The 17,441-nt window shown below is 38.0% G+C and overlaps 1 protein-coding gene across 5 annotated transcripts in view; it reads left to right on the forward strand.

Annotated features, from left to right (window-relative positions):
- ACBD5 (acyl-CoA binding domain containing 5) overlaps window positions 1-17,441 on the forward strand; it is a 45,393-nt gene that overhangs the window by 21,165 nt on the left and 6,787 nt on the right. For all 5 annotated transcript variants that reach the window (XM_015537209.2, XM_015537208.2, XM_015537207.2 and 2 more), the window contains 4 exons: window positions 1,172-1,375; window positions 2,196-2,302; window positions 5,472-5,739; window positions 10,318-10,517. In XM_015537209.2, coding sequence (XP_015392695.2) covers window positions 1,172-1,375; window positions 2,196-2,302; window positions 5,472-5,739; window positions 10,318-10,517 — 779 coding nt within the window. The remainder of the gene's footprint in view (window positions 1-1,171; window positions 1,376-2,195; window positions 2,303-5,471; window positions 5,740-10,317; window positions 10,518-17,441) is intronic.

The following is a 17,441-nucleotide window of genomic DNA, read 5'->3' on the forward strand; positions in this document are numbered from 1 at the left end:
AAGGGACGCCTGACTGTCTCAGTCAATAGAGCACATGACTCTTGATCTCGGGGTTGAGTTTTAGCCCCACGTTGGATGTAAAGATTACTTAAGAATAAAATCTTTAAAAAATAGATGAAAGAATATGGAGAAGTTGGGACTGATTTGGTGTTGTATGAGAATAGTGTGTATGGTGGGATGTGGGCTGTTGACCTTATCACCATATTTTCTGTGGACCAAAAGTGCATAGATAGAATTGAACACTAACAAGAATGGACCACTCCTCTAAATGTAATGCCTGAAATGCTGCATTAGAAATGTATTCATTTTATAGGGTGCCGGGCTGGCTTAGTCAGTATATCATGCAGCTGTTGATCTTGGGGTTGTGAGTTGGAGCCCCATGTTTGGCATAGTTTACTTAAAGAAACAAAAAGAAGAAATGTATTCATTTTAGGTATTGTTGCCAATATAAATATGCATATGTGGCTTACCAAGAAGAGGAGAAATGTTTAAACTCTCAATACCTTGTCAAGAATAGAACGGAGAATTGGATATAGGAAATTTTGATGGAGAGAGAACATTGGAGTCATAGGATACTGCATTGTGGGTGGGGGGCCCCACTGGTAGTAAGAGTACCAGTGATTCCTGGGAAGATTGGTTTAGAAAGGGGAGGCAGACAGACACTAAAACAAACCGCACGGCTTACTTTTGCCTTTACTTTCCAATAGGGTATGACGGATAATACCTTCTTCAAAGGATCTTTTCATTGACTATGTGGACCCATTTGTACTTCTGGGTCTCATAGGGCAATTTGCCTATGCTTGAGAGAGTGTAAAGACCTTGAGAAGTTATCTTTAAAGGGGATTCTAGGGATGCCTGGCTGGCTCAGTCAGTAGAGCATGTGACTTTTGACCTTGGGGTCATGAATTTGAGCCTTACATGGGACGTGGAGCCTACTTAAAAATAAAATAAGATAGGTTCTAGAAGATTCACAGGGAACTGAAGTAGTTTTGAATGAGCGTTCAGCATATAATAAATCCCTTTTCAAGGAGTACCCCATCTCTCTGATCCAAGTAGGAAACCATTCAAAGGGATTACGGTAGGTTGGGGAAATGATTACTGATATTAGAATATATATACAGAAGTTGACCTACTGTGAACTTTTATGAATCTCCCTACTTTCTTTTAAAAGATAAGAAAATGATGAAGAAATCTGCAGATCATAAGAATTTGGAAATCATTGTTACTAATGGCTATGATAAAGACGCCTCCACTCAAGATATACAGAATGACATTCATGCCAGTGCTTCCTTGAGTGGGAAAAATGCTGAAGAAATAAAGGCTGTAGATGAAAATTCGGAGCAAACTGGAAAAACTGCTGTCTGCATTCACCAAGGTATTGTCCCAGGATAATTATCTGTTTAGCCTCTTTCCTATGAATGCAGTGTTCTTTTCATTGTTTTAGGATATTTAGGAGCAATTTAGAATTTAAAAACTTCTTATTCAATAATATCTTAGGGTTTATTAATATTATAAGGGTGTATAGCTTTGAAAGATAGTGAATTAGAGGCAGGGCTTTTATATTTTTATTGAGACATTTTTAATTGTGTTTTTGTATGGTTTTTTTTAAATAAAATTTTGAGGGGCACCTGGGCAGCTCAGTCGGTTAAACATCTGACTCTTGGTTTCAGCTCAGGTCATGATCTTAACAGTTTGTAAGTGTGAGCCCCACGTTGAGCTCTGTATGGATAGCATGGAGCCTGCTTGGGATCCCCTCTCTCTCTCTCTCTCTCTCTCTCTCTCTCTCTCTCTCTCTCTTATCCTCCCAGCTTGCTCTCTCTCACTCTCTCAAAAAATAAATAATAAAAGCATAAAGAAAACAAGAAATGTAATTACTTAATGTAACAACTGAACTTGCATAGTTGCATACCAATTTAGGCCTCCTAGTTGGTAGTCAGTTTTCCCTTACAAGATTGTTTTATAAGGTTTGATCTGGACAGTGTCTTTGTATGATTACTTGATAAAATACAATCTTGTCAAATAAAAATTATCAACTATGTTGGAAGTTTTGGTACGTTAAAAGAAAAAAGTGTGGCTTGATAAATTTGTCTCCAGTGTGAAAATAATATAGAGCTGATAAATTTTGAGAGTGGAATAAATGCAATTTTCCTCAGTTAGAGAATAATAATCCCACTTGGACATTTGTTCATTTTCAGAGATAAATGATGATCATGTTGAAGATGTTTCAGGAATTCAGCATTTGACAAGTGATTCAGACAGTGAGGTCTACTGTGATTCCATGGAACAGTTTGGACAAGAAGAGGTAAAAATGACACTTTTTAAAAAAAAAATTTTTTTTTAACGTTTATTTATTATTAAGAGACAGAGAGAGACAGAGCGTGAGCAGGGGAGGGGCAGAGAGAGAGGGAGACACAGTATCCGAAGCAGGCTCTGGGCTCCAAGCTGTCAGCACAGAGCCTGACACACGGCTCGAACTCGCAAACTGCGAGATCATGACCTGAGCCGAAGTCAGACACTTAACCGACTGAGCCACCCAGGTGCCCCGACACTTTTTAATTGGCAGATTTTCAAAGTGATATGTCAGAATTCAGTGCATAACTTCTGTTAATAGCAGATGTACATACACTGTTCATGGCTTTGAAGATATACCTCTAAAATTTTTTTTAAATATATAAACATTTGTATGTAGAATTATTTTTGTGAATTTAAAAAATGTATAAAATTCCTGAATGTTCAAAAATATTTCACTATTATAACTTGTTACTATATTTATATTTTTAAATATCCTGAGGGAGGTGAGATGGGGAGGCAGAAGGTAAACTTTATGCTAGACCCTGTGTTTGAAACGTTGACATACAAGAAAATCGAATAATTTTCAAATCTGTTCTACACACTGACTTCTTTTTTAAGTTTTGAAATATAATTGACATATGATGTTATATTAGTTTTAGGCATACAACATGTTGATTCAGTGATTCTGTACCTTACTCAGTCCTCATCATGATAAGTGCAGTCACCATACAATGCTATTGCAATATTATTGACTATATTTCTTATGGTGTGCTTTCCACCTTTTTCGCTTACTTATTTTATGAATGGAAGTTTGTATCTCTTAATCCCCTTTATTTCACCCATCCTCCCCGCCCACCCCGCCCCATCCACATCTGCTTTGGCAGCCACCGGTTTGTTTTCTGTATTTAAGAGTTTGTTTAGATTTTGTTTGTTTGTTTTTTAGATTCCACATGTAAGTGAAATAATACAGTATTTGTCTTTCTGTGTCTGACTTATTTCACTTAGCCTAATATCCTCTATGTCCATCTATGTTGTCAAGAATGGCCAGATTTCATTCTTTTTCATGGCTGAGTCGATGTTCCATTGTATATGTATACCATATTTTCTTTCTCCATTCATCTATCAATAAACACCTTGGGCTGCTTCTGTTATCTTAGCTGTTGTAAATAATGCTGCAGTAAACATAGACGTGCATGTATCTTTTCAAATTAGTGTGTTCATTTTCTTTGGGTACATACCCAATAGTGGAATTACTGGAGTGTATGGTATTTCTATTTTTAATTATGTGAAGAAGCTCTATACTGTTTTCCAGAGCGGCTGCATCAATTTACATTCCTACCAACAGTGCACAAGGGTTCTCATTTCATATCCTTACCAGCACTTGTTATTTCTTGTCATTTGGATACTAGCCATTCTGATGGGCGTAAGGGTGTGGTGCTTTTTGCATACAGTAATGTTTTTATCTTGTATTTATATTACCTTGGTTTCTGTCCTTTCCATAGGGTTGATGGTGTGAAACCATTGCATCTCTTTGGTTTTACTGAATTTTGAACATGTTAGAAGACCTCATGCTTTCAAGGGCCTCATCTCACTTAACAAATTGTTTAAAACAAAGTCACCTTTTTTATTTTACAGTTTTTGTTTTCAGTCCAGTTTAAATAAATTGTGTAGCTTATAGATCCCTTTCTAAAAGGTTGAAACTTTGAAAGATTCAATCATTAGCAGTTACTGCTTTGTAGAAGCTAAAAATAGAAATGGTTCTAGAATAACCATTTAGTGGAATAGATAATGGATTGTAGGTACTGTTCTGAAACTGAAAAGAGATTTGGAGATAGGAAATATGTTTTCTGTATACATATATACATTCTTCCAACATCATTGCAAACCAGTAGACCATTACAGACCAGTGTACCTGGAATTTTGCTAGGTGGATTAGATTTCTAAGATTTTTTTTAATGATTACAAATGTTTTATTAAATATCCAATGAACTATGTACAACTTAGAAATATTTGCCATATATACTGTTTTTGTTTTTTTTTTTTTAAGTTTATTCATTTTGAGAGAGACTGAGTGAGCGGGGCGGGGTTGGGGCAGAGAGAGAGAGAGAAGGAGAGAGAATCCCAAGCAGGCCCCACACTGTCAGCGCAGAGCCCGATGGGGGGCTCGAACTCACAAAATGTGCAAGATCATCACCTGAGCTGAAACCAAGAGTTGGCCACTTAACTGACTGAGCCACCTAGGCTCCCCATATACCATTCTTATATATTATGCCCTTTGGCATAATAACTTGATTTCAATTTTTTCTTCTTCTTTGACTCCTTAATTTGGTGTTCTTCAGGAATATGACTACTCCCTTGGTTTCAGCCACTACTCATACACTGATGTTTTTTATCTCCAACCTATATCTCTCTTCTGAATTCTAACTGACCTATTAAACATCTTGCCTAGGAACCTCAATTTATACTTCTCTATAACTATACCATTGTCTCTGTTCCCTTGAGACCCTCTGTATTTCTTATCTTGGTGAGTATCACAAAACCATCTGGTCTTTTCCTTTCCCGTACTTCCCACATTCAGTCTTCAACTCCTATTGATTCTCTAATCTCAGAAGTTCTCAAAGCAGCCTCTGTCCCACTACTACTTTACTGGTACAGGCTGTCGTCACTACTACACCTTTGACTTGGCTTATACTCATTCTGTAAGTTTTAATTCATATCATTTCTTCCAGGAAGTCTCCACTGAGCCCCAATATGAGTTAGGCACCCCTCCTGTGAGTTCCTATAGCAAGCACCCTTCGTCCATCTTTTTCATAATACTTATCAAACTATGCTGTAATGATCTTACTTCTCTCCCTTACCAAGCTATTTCTTTCTTCATATTATCCTTAGACTTTAGCATAGTAACTAGAACAAGAGTAGTAGACATTTTTATAAGTCTCTTGGATGAATGACTGACTCATGAGAACAATTCATTGCCAGAACTACTCAATACTTTATTCATGGATGAATCATTCCTATCCCATTTCTTTCCTACATATAGGAGGCAGAAGGTGAATACATTTTTTAGAAAAATATTTTCTATCATAACATGAAAAAAGTTTTATAAAAACAGTAATTCTTCTATTGTCACAAAAACTTATGTTTATAGCTTTTAACTAAGTGTTGTTTTAAATTTGTAGTCTTTAGACAGCTTCACGTCAAACGGCAGACCATTTCGATATTACTTGAGTGGTGATCCCAATCAACCCTTGGAAAGTCCTGGTTTTCCTGAAGATGTTCAAGGATCTCCGGGAAATGGCAACATTGGGGATATGCAGGTGGTAGCAGTTGAAGGAAAAGGTGAAGTAAAGCATGGAGGAGAAGATGGCCGAAGTAACAGTGGAGCACCACACCGTGAGAGACGGGGTGGAGAAAATGAGGAATTCTCTAATGTCAGAAGAGGGAGAGGTGTGTATTCTTTTTTGTTCTTGTTGACTGACTATCTTTAGAAACTAATTAGCAAAAAGTTTAGGTAAGGAGAGACATTAGAACTCTCAATTTACCAAGGGAATGTTAAAAGTTATCCTTCTATAATGTCTGACCACTTTTCTTTACACCTAGTTCTCTTCTTAGACTCTACCCCCCACCCCCAAGGCATAGTAGTGTGATCTCTGAAGGTATAGGAGAAAACATTCCTATTTCTATATCTTTTATGCAATTTTTTGAAGTAGCCAAATTTATGTCCTTCTTGAACAGTCAGTTAATGGTTCCTCCAAATGCCCCTCTGCTTTTGTTTCCTACTGTAGGTAAAAATTTGAATTGTGTCTTTTGCACATTTCCCTACTTAAGTCAAAAGATATTGTTTAAAACTGACAAATCAAGTAATAGAGATAAAAGAACATTTAACAATACAAAGGCAAACCTTAGGGAGTGACTGGGTGGCGTAGTTGCTTAAGGGTCTGATGTGTGATTTCAGCTCAGGTCAGGATCTCACAGTTTGAGGGGTCGAGACCCACATCGGGCTCAGCGCTGACAGTGCAGAGCCTGCTTGGAATTCTCTCTTTCCCTCTCTCTCTCTGCCCCTCTCCCCCACTCTATCTCTCAAAATAAACAAATAAACATATTTTTAAAGTTAAAAAAAAAAAGGTAAACATTAAGAATGATAATGTGATCAGGTAACAATAGAGTTGAGGAGGGAAGCAAAGGGTGTGTGTGTGTGTGTGTGTGTGTATATATATATATATATATATATATATATATATATATATAAAAGTTTATGATGGTTTATAGTTAGGAATGAATAGGGACCATCAGAAAAGAGAATTAATGGAAAGACAAATACCATATGATCTCACTTATATGTAGAATCTAAAAAAACAAAAACAAAAGACCAAGCTTATAGACACAGAAATAGATAGATTGATGATTGCCAGAGGCAGGGGTGAAGGGGATGTGAAACAGGTCACGGGGTCAAAAGGTAAAAACTTCCAGTTATAAAATAAGTCATGGGGATGTAACATACAGCATGGTGTCCATAGTTAATCAGACCTGTATTGCATATTTGAAAGTTGCTAAGATTGGGGCGCCTGGCTGGTGCAGTCATTTGAACATCCGACTCTTGATTTCGGCTTAGGTCATGATCCCAGGGTCGTGGGATCGGGCCCCATGGTGGGCTCCAGAGCTGAACATGGAGCTTGCTTGGGATTCTTTCTCTCTCTTCCCCTCTGCCCCCTCCCTGGCTTGCAACCTGTCTTTCTAAAAGAAAATAAAAAAGAAAATAAAAAAAGAAAGTTGCTAAAATAGAAAAGTCTTAGAAATTATCACAAGGAAAAAAAAATCTGTAACTGTATGGTGACAGATGTTAACTGAACTTATTGCAGTGATCATTTTACAATATATACAAGTATTGAATCATTATATTGTACACTTAAAAAAAGGAAAATCCCTGCATAATTTCATGAGGTCATAAAAAGTTAAAGGATTAGCTGCATTTCTGATTGAAAAAAATCTACATAAAATAAAACGAATGAAGACAGGGAAGAAAAGAGAAGATAATGGTATTAAGAACATTATTCTTAAAAATTACCATTTTAACATATACCAAATTGTGAGTATTTAATGAAGAAGAGAAAGATCACAACATATTACTAGAGCCATGGATTCAGATCCCTTTCTTTAGGCAATTTACCAAAATCGCATGTATGAAAGGCTTTCTATCGACAACCCTGACTTCACCCCGCCTACAAAACATTACAACTCCCAGCAATCACAGGGGTCCATACAAGTGGCAGCCCCTGAAGTGAAGCTTCGTGAGCCTTACGGTAAATCTGCCTCAGCATTAAATCTTATTGAGCTTTTCTTTGTCAGGCCCTGTTCTGGATCCTGGGGATGCTATAGAGAACAGGACAAAGCCCCTCTTTTCGCGGAGCTCATGTTCCAGTAAAGGGGAGCTGACAGTAAATAAGTAAATAATTGAGATTCTTTGTGAATGATAAGTGCTCTGAAGAAAAAAAAATGAGTAATTAGATAATGACTGGAGATGAGGATTTACCATAACAGGGGAATGGCCTGATTAATTCTGTCTTTGCGAAGGCTTGTTTGAAAGCTGACTATGACATAGGATATAGTAAAGTGAGCAGAGAGGAGAGTAATTCTCTAGTGTCATCAGTACCCATTGACAGGCCGTCACAGAATATATGAATCTCTTTTTTTTTTTTTTGGAGAAACAATTTTTATTTTTTGTTTTTTTTTAAATTTACATCCAAATTAGTTAGCATATAGTGCAACAATGATTTCAGGAGTAGATTCCTTAGTGCCCCTTACCCATTTAGCCCATCCCCCCTCCCACAACCCCTCCCGTAACCCTCAGTCTGTTCTCCATATTTATGACTCTCTTCTGTTTCGTCCCCCTCCCTGTTTTTATATTATTTTTGTTTCCTGAATATCTCAATCTCTTAAGGATGAAGGAAAAAAAACTAAGCCACAGACCAGACTTTCCACCTTTTTTCCCCTTGTAAATTCTATACCAATAGCTGAAGTGGTTCTTTTCTTGAAGAACCACTTCAAAATTTACTTCCTTTCAATACAAGAGTAGAGGTCTTCTTGAAAATGGCATCAGGGGTGCCTGGGTGGCTCAGTCAGTTGAGCATCTGACTCTTGATTTCAGCTCAGGTCATGATCTCGGGGTTCATGGGATCAAGCCCTTGCATCGGACTCTGCACTGGCAGGGTGGAGCCTGCATGGGGGTTCTCTCTCTGCCCCTCTTGTGCGCATGCTCTCTCTCTCTCAATAAATAAATAAACGTTTTCAAAAAAGCAAAGAAAATAACATCAGGCACAACACCTCAGTGTACTCTTTGAAGTTTAACTTGACAAACAGTTCTCATTCCATTTCTTTTGCAAGAACAAACACTGCTTGTTGCAAGCACAGCTTTGGGAATCCAGTTGCTGCTGTAGGGCTCCAGAATGCCAAAGGGCAATGAGGCAAACAGTTTCCTGTTTATTATTTAAAACGAAATAAACAAAACTTACCTATTGTATACCTATTGTAATAGCAAACCTATTAGTATTGTAGTGCTTTTTATATGCTGCAATATAAAACTGTTGCAGCCTTTCTGAAAAATACCTTGGTAACACTCATTAAGAACTTCTACTAACTTGTCATCCTTTGACCCAGTAACTCTCCTTTTTTGATTCTGTTTTTTCTAAAGAAATCAGCAGACATTTGGGCAAGAATTTATATACAAAGACATTCATTGCGGTGTTCTTTGTTTTTTGGTTTGGGGTTGGTTTTTTTTTTTAACGTTTATTTATTTTTGAGAGAGAGAGAGACAGAGTGCAAGCGAGGGAGGGGCAGAGAGAGAGGAGACACAGAATCCAAAGCAGGCTCCAGCCTCTGAGCTGTCAGCACAGAGCCCAACGTGGAGCTCAAACTCATGAACTGCGAGATCATGGCCTAAGCCGAAATCAGATGCTTAACTGACTGAGCCACCTAGATGCCCCTGGTTTGTTGTTGTTTTTTTTTAATGTTTATTTATTATTTTTAGAGAGAGGCAGTCTCTGCACTCCCAGCACAGAGCCCAGCATGGTGCTCGATCCCATGAACCATGAGACCACGACCTGAGCTGAGATCGAGAGTAAGATGCTCAACCAACTGAGCCACCCAGGTGCCCCATGTCAGTATTATTTGTAATTGCAAAAATTTGGGATTATCTTATCCAAAAGTGGAGAACGATTGAGTAAATTCATTCATGGCCATGCTGGGGAATTTATGTAGCCATTTCAGTGTTTTTGTAATAAAATGTAAAAATGCAGATAAACATTTATGATATTTTTAAAGAGAAGAACACAAAATTATGTGTTGGGGTAATGCCTATTCTATAAATATATGCATGGGAAAAATAATGAATGGATACATGACAAAATCTTAGTAGTGGTAAGTGTAATAGAATTTATAAAAAGAGAAATACATTTAAAAACCTTTTGGGTTTGGGGCACCTGGGTGGGCCTGTTGGTTAAGCATCCAACTTTGGCTCATGTCATGCTCTCACCATTCATGAGTTTGAGCCCCACATCCAGCTGTCTGCTGTCAGCCAGGAGCCTGCTTTGGATTCTCTGTCTCCCTCTCTCTCTTTGCCCTTCCCCCGCTCATGTGCACACGTGTGCATGCTCTCTCTCTGTGTCTCTCTGAAAAATAAACATTAAAAAAAAAAGTACTCTTCGAATTTCTTCAGTCTTTTTACCTTATTAGTAAATAATTTTTGAAAATGCATCTGAAATATGTGAATTATATGCATTTTGTCATGTACTAGTGTAGTAAGTACATTGTAAAACATTAGCGAAGAGAATCTTTGATTATATCAATATCAGTAGAAGTAGAAGCTTCTATAGCTACTTCTTTGCTCCTGGTATTTTGTGTACTTCCTGATTGCTTCCACTCTGCTTTGGAGATTTAGATCTCAAAGAAATAACACAGGAAAATGAATAAAACACACTCTTTCTACTTTTATAAGAATTATTTAAAACTGATTTTGCTCTCTTAAAATAGGGCATAGAATGCAACACTTGAGTGAAGGATCCAAGGGTCGGCAAGTGGGAAGTGGAGGTGATGGGGAACGCTGGGGCTCAGACAGAGGGTCAAGAGGCAGCCTCAATGAACAGATTGCTCTCGTCCTCATGCGCCTGCAGGAGGATATGCAGAACGTCCTTCAGAGACTTCATAAACTGGAAACGCTAACTGCTTCGCAGGTGAGCTTTTGAATTTGTCTTCTTCCACTGTTGATCCTGTATAACAGCATGTAAGTGTAATCTGTGTTGATCAGATTTATATAAATCAATGTAATGATTTTTTTTTTTTTAATAAAAAGGATCTAGGGGCACTTGGCTGGCTCAGTGGATAGAGCATGTGACTCTTTATCTCGGGTTGTGAGTTTGAGCCCTGCATTGGGTGGAGAGATTACTTAAAAAATAAATAAAATAATTTTTCAAAAATAATAAAAAATAAAAAGGATCTACTTTTGAAAATATTGGTTATTTAAGAAAAGACTGATCCAAAAGCTAACTACCACTTCATAGAAAATTTTTCGAGTGTAAAATTACCAGTACCGTGTTAGGGGTAGAAGTAGGGTGCTTGGTAATAGAAGAGGAAGAGCTGTTAAGGGGCTCCTGGCTGCCTCAGTCAGTGGAGCATTGGACTCTTGATGTCGGGGTTGTGGGTTCAGGCCCCACATTGGGTGCAGAGATTACTTCAAAATAAAATCTTAAAAAAAAAAAAAAAAAGAGAGAGGCTCCTGGGTTGCTCAGTTGGTTAAGTGTCTAGACAGCTTAAGTGTCTAGACAATCTTGATCTTGGCTCAGGTCATTATCTCACAGTTCATGAGATCGAGCCCCGCATCAGGCTCTGTACTGACAACGTGGAGCCTGCTTCGGATTCATTCTCTCTCTCTGTCTCTCTCTCTCTCTCTCTCTCTCTCTCTCTCTTTCTTTTTCTTTCTCTCTGTGTTTCTGTCTTTCTCTCTCTCTCTCAAAATAAATAAATAAACTTTAAAAAAAGAGCTTGGGGTGCCTGGGTGGCTCAGTCAATTGAGCATCCAACTTCAGCTCAGGTCATGATCTCGCAGTTCATGGGTTCGAGCCCCACATCAGGCTCTGTGCTGACAGCTCAGAACCTGGAGCCTGCTTCGGATTCTGTGTCTCCCTCCCTCTCTCTGCCCCTCCCCCGCTTGTGCGTGCATGCGTGTGTGTGTGTGTGTGTGTGTGCATGTGTGCGCTCTCTCTCAAAAATAAATTAAAAAAAAAAATTTTTTAAAAGATGTTATATAGTGCAGTTCAAGGAAGTAGTAAACCATAACTAGTGCTTTGGAGTTCATCATTAAGGAGTCACTCTTTTGTAGTAAACATTGTCCTCTATCTTGACTTCTTTTTAAAATGCTGTAGAGATAGTATATTAAGTTACCAATTCTTTAGTGTAAATTAGTTGTAGGATCAAAACTTTAAAGCCAGACAGGAATGTAGAGTCATAGTTTGATGTTCGCAGTTATTTAACCCTGGAAGAGTAAGAATATTAAACCTTTGAAAACGCACTATAGCAAGTCATTGCAGAAACTAAAGCAGAACCCAGGCATCCTGTATCCTAGATCAGTGCTCTTTCTGTACTGAATAAAACTAGACAGTTAAGTATGGAGGAGGTACTAAAGGAAAGGAAAAAGGTTCGGAGGAAGGGCTAGTTCATCTTGGTTCACAGTTTGGGGCTGGGCTGTGATAATCCCTGGATTTGGCTGCGATAATCCCAGGACTTGGCTGCAGAGCCTTCAGATGGCTGGCTACTAGTGCTGTGCCCCATTTGTCCTGTGACTTGTTCCTCTTGGAGTAATGTCTCTTGCAGAAAAAGGCAACTAAACAGGCTGTCTGACCCATTATATAGCGCTGGGGGCACCTGGGTGGCTCAGGTTGGTTCAAGTCATGATCTCGTGGTTTGTGGGTTCGAGCCCCATCTTGGGCTCTGTGCTGACAGCTCAGAGCCTGGAACCTGCTTCGGATTCTGTGTCTCCTCTCTCTGCCCCTCCCCACTCTTTCTCTCTCCCTCTCTCCCCCCCCCCCCAAAATAAACATATATAGCATTGAAAAACATATATAGCATTAAAAAAAACACATAGCATTGAAGCATCATGTTGTAAGAGATATTGTTAGTTAATTAAGATATTAAGTTAGTTAATCAAAGATGCGCTTCAGTTCCAAGATAAACAAATTAAATATAGATTCATTTAAAGAAACTACTACTGTAGGCTTTTTAAACAACTCCTATGAATATTTTAGCTTTTTTATCCTTTCAGTAACTCAGATTATCACAAGGTTTCTCTATTGTACATGTTTCAATGATTGTCAAGTACATTTTATCATCACTTAGACTGTGACTCTGTTGATGTTCATGAGTCTATGAACACCTTGTTGATTATTTGTATCTTTCATTAATAAGAAAATCTACTTTCTGTATTAGCTTGAGAAAAAATATATTTAAGGCCCATGATCTTATCAACTATCCCTAGATTAATACAAACTATATTAAAGAATAGCTAACCATGATGGAAATCTCATTCGTTCATTTAGTATTATTGAATGTTACTGTTCCAGTAGTCTGCCTTTTCTTATTCTGTGACTAATTATTTATTTATTTTCTATCCTTTAATTTCCAAAGCATGCTCACTCATATCTGACTGAACAATAGTACATAAATATCCTTTTACAATAGGCCAGGACATCCATTTTATCCCAATTACACAAAAGGAAATAAATGCAAAATAGTGTTACGTGACTTCCTTTCATGAAATTATAAGACCCTACATGCATATATATTTTTAAGTCCCTTTATTCCCATTCCATCTTTTTGGCTGAACTTTATTCATATAATATCTGCCCTTGTTATAGGACCCTCTCTTGTGGAAGGCATTAGTATCCAGTCACCCAAGCCAAAAGTTGTTCTCCATCCCCCACTTCTAGTCATCAAGTGCTAACAAGACATCTTCTTAAATCTTTCTGGAATGGGTCCCCTCTCCATTAGAATTCCCTTTAGAATTCCCTTTTCCAAGTCCACTTCTTCATAAGTGTGACGTGAAAGATTTTAATTGCTCTGCCGCAGTTTTCTTTAGTCAGAGGTGACAGCTCCATGTCTATTCACTTTTGTAGTTCTTGTATCATGGTCATAGTCTTATCAACAGTAGCACAAATGTGGTTTTTAATCTCTTCCTGCTCTACAGCAGTTGGTTTAAAGCATGAATACAAAGTTTGATATCCAGACTTTATTGCTGACAATTCCTTTAAGAGTGTAACTGGATTTTTCTTGCTTGCTGTATCAGGATGATTAGTCTTGATTTCATATTCCAGCCTGTATCGAAAGTAATCCAGATCAGAGTCGGCTTTCAGGAACATCAGTTCCAGCTTATTGACCTCCACCTCCATGTTGAATAGTTTATGCTGTGACTTTTTAAAAGAGTAATTTGTATACATTTAATGTCTTCATTGGTATTGAAATTCTGCTAAAAGTTCTTTTGATTTTTTTATCTTTCAAAGTTTTCTTTTTCACTCTTGTCTTACATAAAACAAACCAAAAAAAGATTCTGACATGTTAAGGACTTTTTCCTTAAAATTTGCATTATTCACAGCAGCTCTTCCTGCCCGTGGGTCCTGTCCCCATGCTTTAATAAGATCACCTTTTTGCACCCCACACCCCACCCCGAAATTTTTTTTTGCATAATTCATTTGGATGAAGAAAAGAAGTAAATTGATGGCAAAGTAGTAGTAGATTGTAGAACTAAAGGAAATTTAGTTCAGTACCTCTAGTTCAGCAGATGAAGGAGAGATACAGAGAAAACACCTTACTTAATTGGTGGCAAAGCCAGTTCTATAACTAAACTTTCCAGATTTCTCATGCAGTGCACTTTCCATCACAGCAAGTGTCTGAGATTCATTCACTCAATGAATATTTGGTGAATGGCCACATACCAGATACTTTTCTGGGTAGTGGACACATAAATGAAAAGGGAGACAGCACTGGGTAGCAGACCTTAGAACAAACTACCTGGTTTCAAATCCTGACTCCGCCACTTATTTTTTTTTAGGCTTTTTTTTTTTTTTTTTTTATGTTTCTTTATTTTTGAGAGAGAGAGACAGAGTGTGAGCAGGAGAAGGAGCAGAGACAGAGGGAGACGCAGAATCTGAAGCAGGCTCCAGGCTCTAAGCTGTCCACACAAAGCCTGGTGCAGGGCTCAAACTCATGAACAGTGAGATCATGACCTGAGCCAAAGTCGGACGCTTAACCGACTGAGCCACCCAGGCGCCCTCTGCCACTTATTGTTTGATCTTCAATTAGGTTACTTTACTTTTCTGTGTCTCAGTTTCTTTATCTATTAAATGAAAATACTAATAATACCTACATCATAGGATTGTTCAGGGGATAAATTAAAATGCAGGGGCGCCTGGGTGGCGCAGTCAGTTAAGCGTCCGACTTCAGCCAGGTCACGATCTCGCGGTCCGTGAGTTCGAGCCCCGCGTCAGGCTCTGGGCTGATGGCTCGGAGCCTGGAGCCTGTTTCCGATTCTGTGTCTCCCTCTCTCTCTGCCCCTCCCCCGTTCATGCTCTGTCTCTCTCTGTCCCAAAAATAAATTTAAAAAAATAAAAATAAAAAAAAAACGTTGAAAAAAAAAATTAAAATGCATAGTACAGTGCCTGGAACACTCATGTGACATTTACATATTGTCACATGAGATGATGGTGGTGACAATAACAATGATAATAAGACTGCTTGGTTTCTTCCCTCAGGAAGTTCACAGCCTTAGAGAGGACCTAATTTAAATAATTCTCTGTCTTCATAGTTTCTTTGCAGTGGTTACAATTGTGTGGGATTTTTCCTTTCAAAAATATTTTCAAAAAAATTCAGTAATCCTTAGCTTAATCCAGGAATAGAATGGTAAATAGAATTTCTAACTATTTCAAAGCTACATAAAAGCCACTTGATACCAACAAAGATTCTTTGTTCAATTAAACTTCAGTCAGGGGCGCCTGGGTGGCTTGGTCGGTTAAGCATCCAACTTCGGCTCAGGTCATGATCTAAAGGTCCGTGGGTTCGAGCCCCGCGTCGGGCTCTGTGCTGACTGCTCAGAGCCTGGAGCCTGTTTCAGATTCTGTCTCCCTCTCTCTCTGCCCCTCCCCTGTTTATCCTCTGTCTCTCTCTGTCTCAAAAATAAATAAACGTTAAAATAAAAATAAAATAAACATTAAAATTTAAAAAAAAAAAATAAAAAAAAAATAAATAAATAAATAAACTTCAGTCAGACTCTTGAACCTTCTCTTAGGCATCTCTTCACTTCTTCTTTGTAAAATCCAGTCTCATCAAGAACCCTGCTCAGTCAGTTTAACCAGACAGGCTCTTCAGCCTCTGCCTTCCCCCAGGTGCTTTCTGAACACCTGGGCCCATCTTCAGCAAGAATCCTGTTAGATCAGTTTAACTAGAATCTCCCTTACCCCTGATGTTCCCTCTTAGGAATTTTCCGCCCACTGATCTCAGCCCTCCTCCTTAACTAAATTCTCCCTTGCCCATACTGTATTGGGAAATGAGCCCAGTCTGTGTCCCCCTGACTGTAGAAGTCCCTATACCCAGTAATAGCCCCTTTTCCCTTGAATAAAGTCTTCCTTACTGTGCTTTCACAATTGTCACTGATTGTATTTTTCTTTAACAACATGTATGGGTAAGTATTAAAGCAAAAACTCGTACTGTTAATTATACAGCTAGTGTCAGTGCTTCATAGATATGAGCAAGGGTCCTTGGGAATCTTCATTTGCCTTTCCAGACCCTTTATTATTTAGGAAAAAAAATCCACTAATGATCAACATCTACTAAGGTAGAGTTCTGATTCTACCTTAGTATTTGTTAGTAGTTGCTGCTTTAATGAAGAATAGCTGTGTCATCGCATTGGGATTTGATCCCCTCGAGTTCCATTCAAGATCACACTAATGTGACCTTGGATAAGTCATCATATACCTGGAGCCCAGTTTTGTAACTCTACCCTTTATTCCATTTAGTCTAAAGAAACATTTTAAGGTAAATCTCTGGGTTAAATATTGTTATGCCTACAAGGTACAATTACAACTAATATAAAAATCGTTACCTTGTCTAGATTCTTTCAGCACTTGGCAATTTGAGTATACTTCTTTAACACCTTAATGGTCTGTGAGGACTAATGTACCATCTAGAGGCAACTAAGAGTTTTACCAGTAGGGTATACTGGGGTCCTTGAGATCAAATTACCCACAACAAGTAAATTTAAAGCCTGTCTCCTCCCACCACTTCCTTCGGTTGTTTCAGCATACAGACCTCAGTGCTGTGCCTTGAACCTGCCTGAAGTCTTCCTCCCACCCTGGGTCTTTGTACTTGCTACTGCCTGTGTACAGAAGATTGTTCCCCCCTGTTAGCCACTTAGCATACAGCTTTCTTGTTTAGGTCTTTGCTCAAATGTCATGAAAGCCTTCCTTGTTCATTCTATTTAAAGTTTCAAGACGACTCCTCTAACATGTCTCATCTCCTCTCCCTATTTTATTTTTCTTTATGGTGTTTATCACTGCCTGATACACTGTATATTTTACTGATTTATTCATTATTATTTGTATCTCTCCATTACAGTTTAAGCTCCACTGGGACAGCACTTTTTGTCATTTTGCTTCCTGTTTTATGTCTAATGCCCAGAGTAGTAACTGGTACATAATAGACGCTCAGTAAATATTTGTTAAATGAACGAATGAATGATCTCATTAATTTTCATACCATTTCTCTAATGTTATAATAAATGGACAAATGGCACTAATAAGTTTCCAACAACTATTATAAGGAAACTTGTTTTGTGATCCAAATTGGGATATAAGTTTCCTAAATTAATTTGAAATTTTTCGACTTAGTTTAGATATCTCATTGAAAACCCTACAATACTCCTCCCCCTGCCCAAAAAAGTTAACTATGTGAGATGAGGAATGTGTTAATTCATTTGATTATTGTAATCATTTCACAGTGTATATACACATCAAATCATCACATAAATTTGTATAATTTATCAATTATAACTCAATAAAGCTGGGGAAAAGTTAAAAAACAAACCTCAACACTAACAGTTTATTTCTCAAATCTGC

This window comes from Panthera tigris, chromosome B4 (assembly GCF_018350195.1).
Source record: "Panthera tigris isolate Pti1 chromosome B4, P.tigris_Pti1_mat1.1, whole genome shotgun sequence".
NCBI lineage: Eukaryota > Metazoa > Chordata > Mammalia > Carnivora > Felidae > Panthera > Panthera tigris.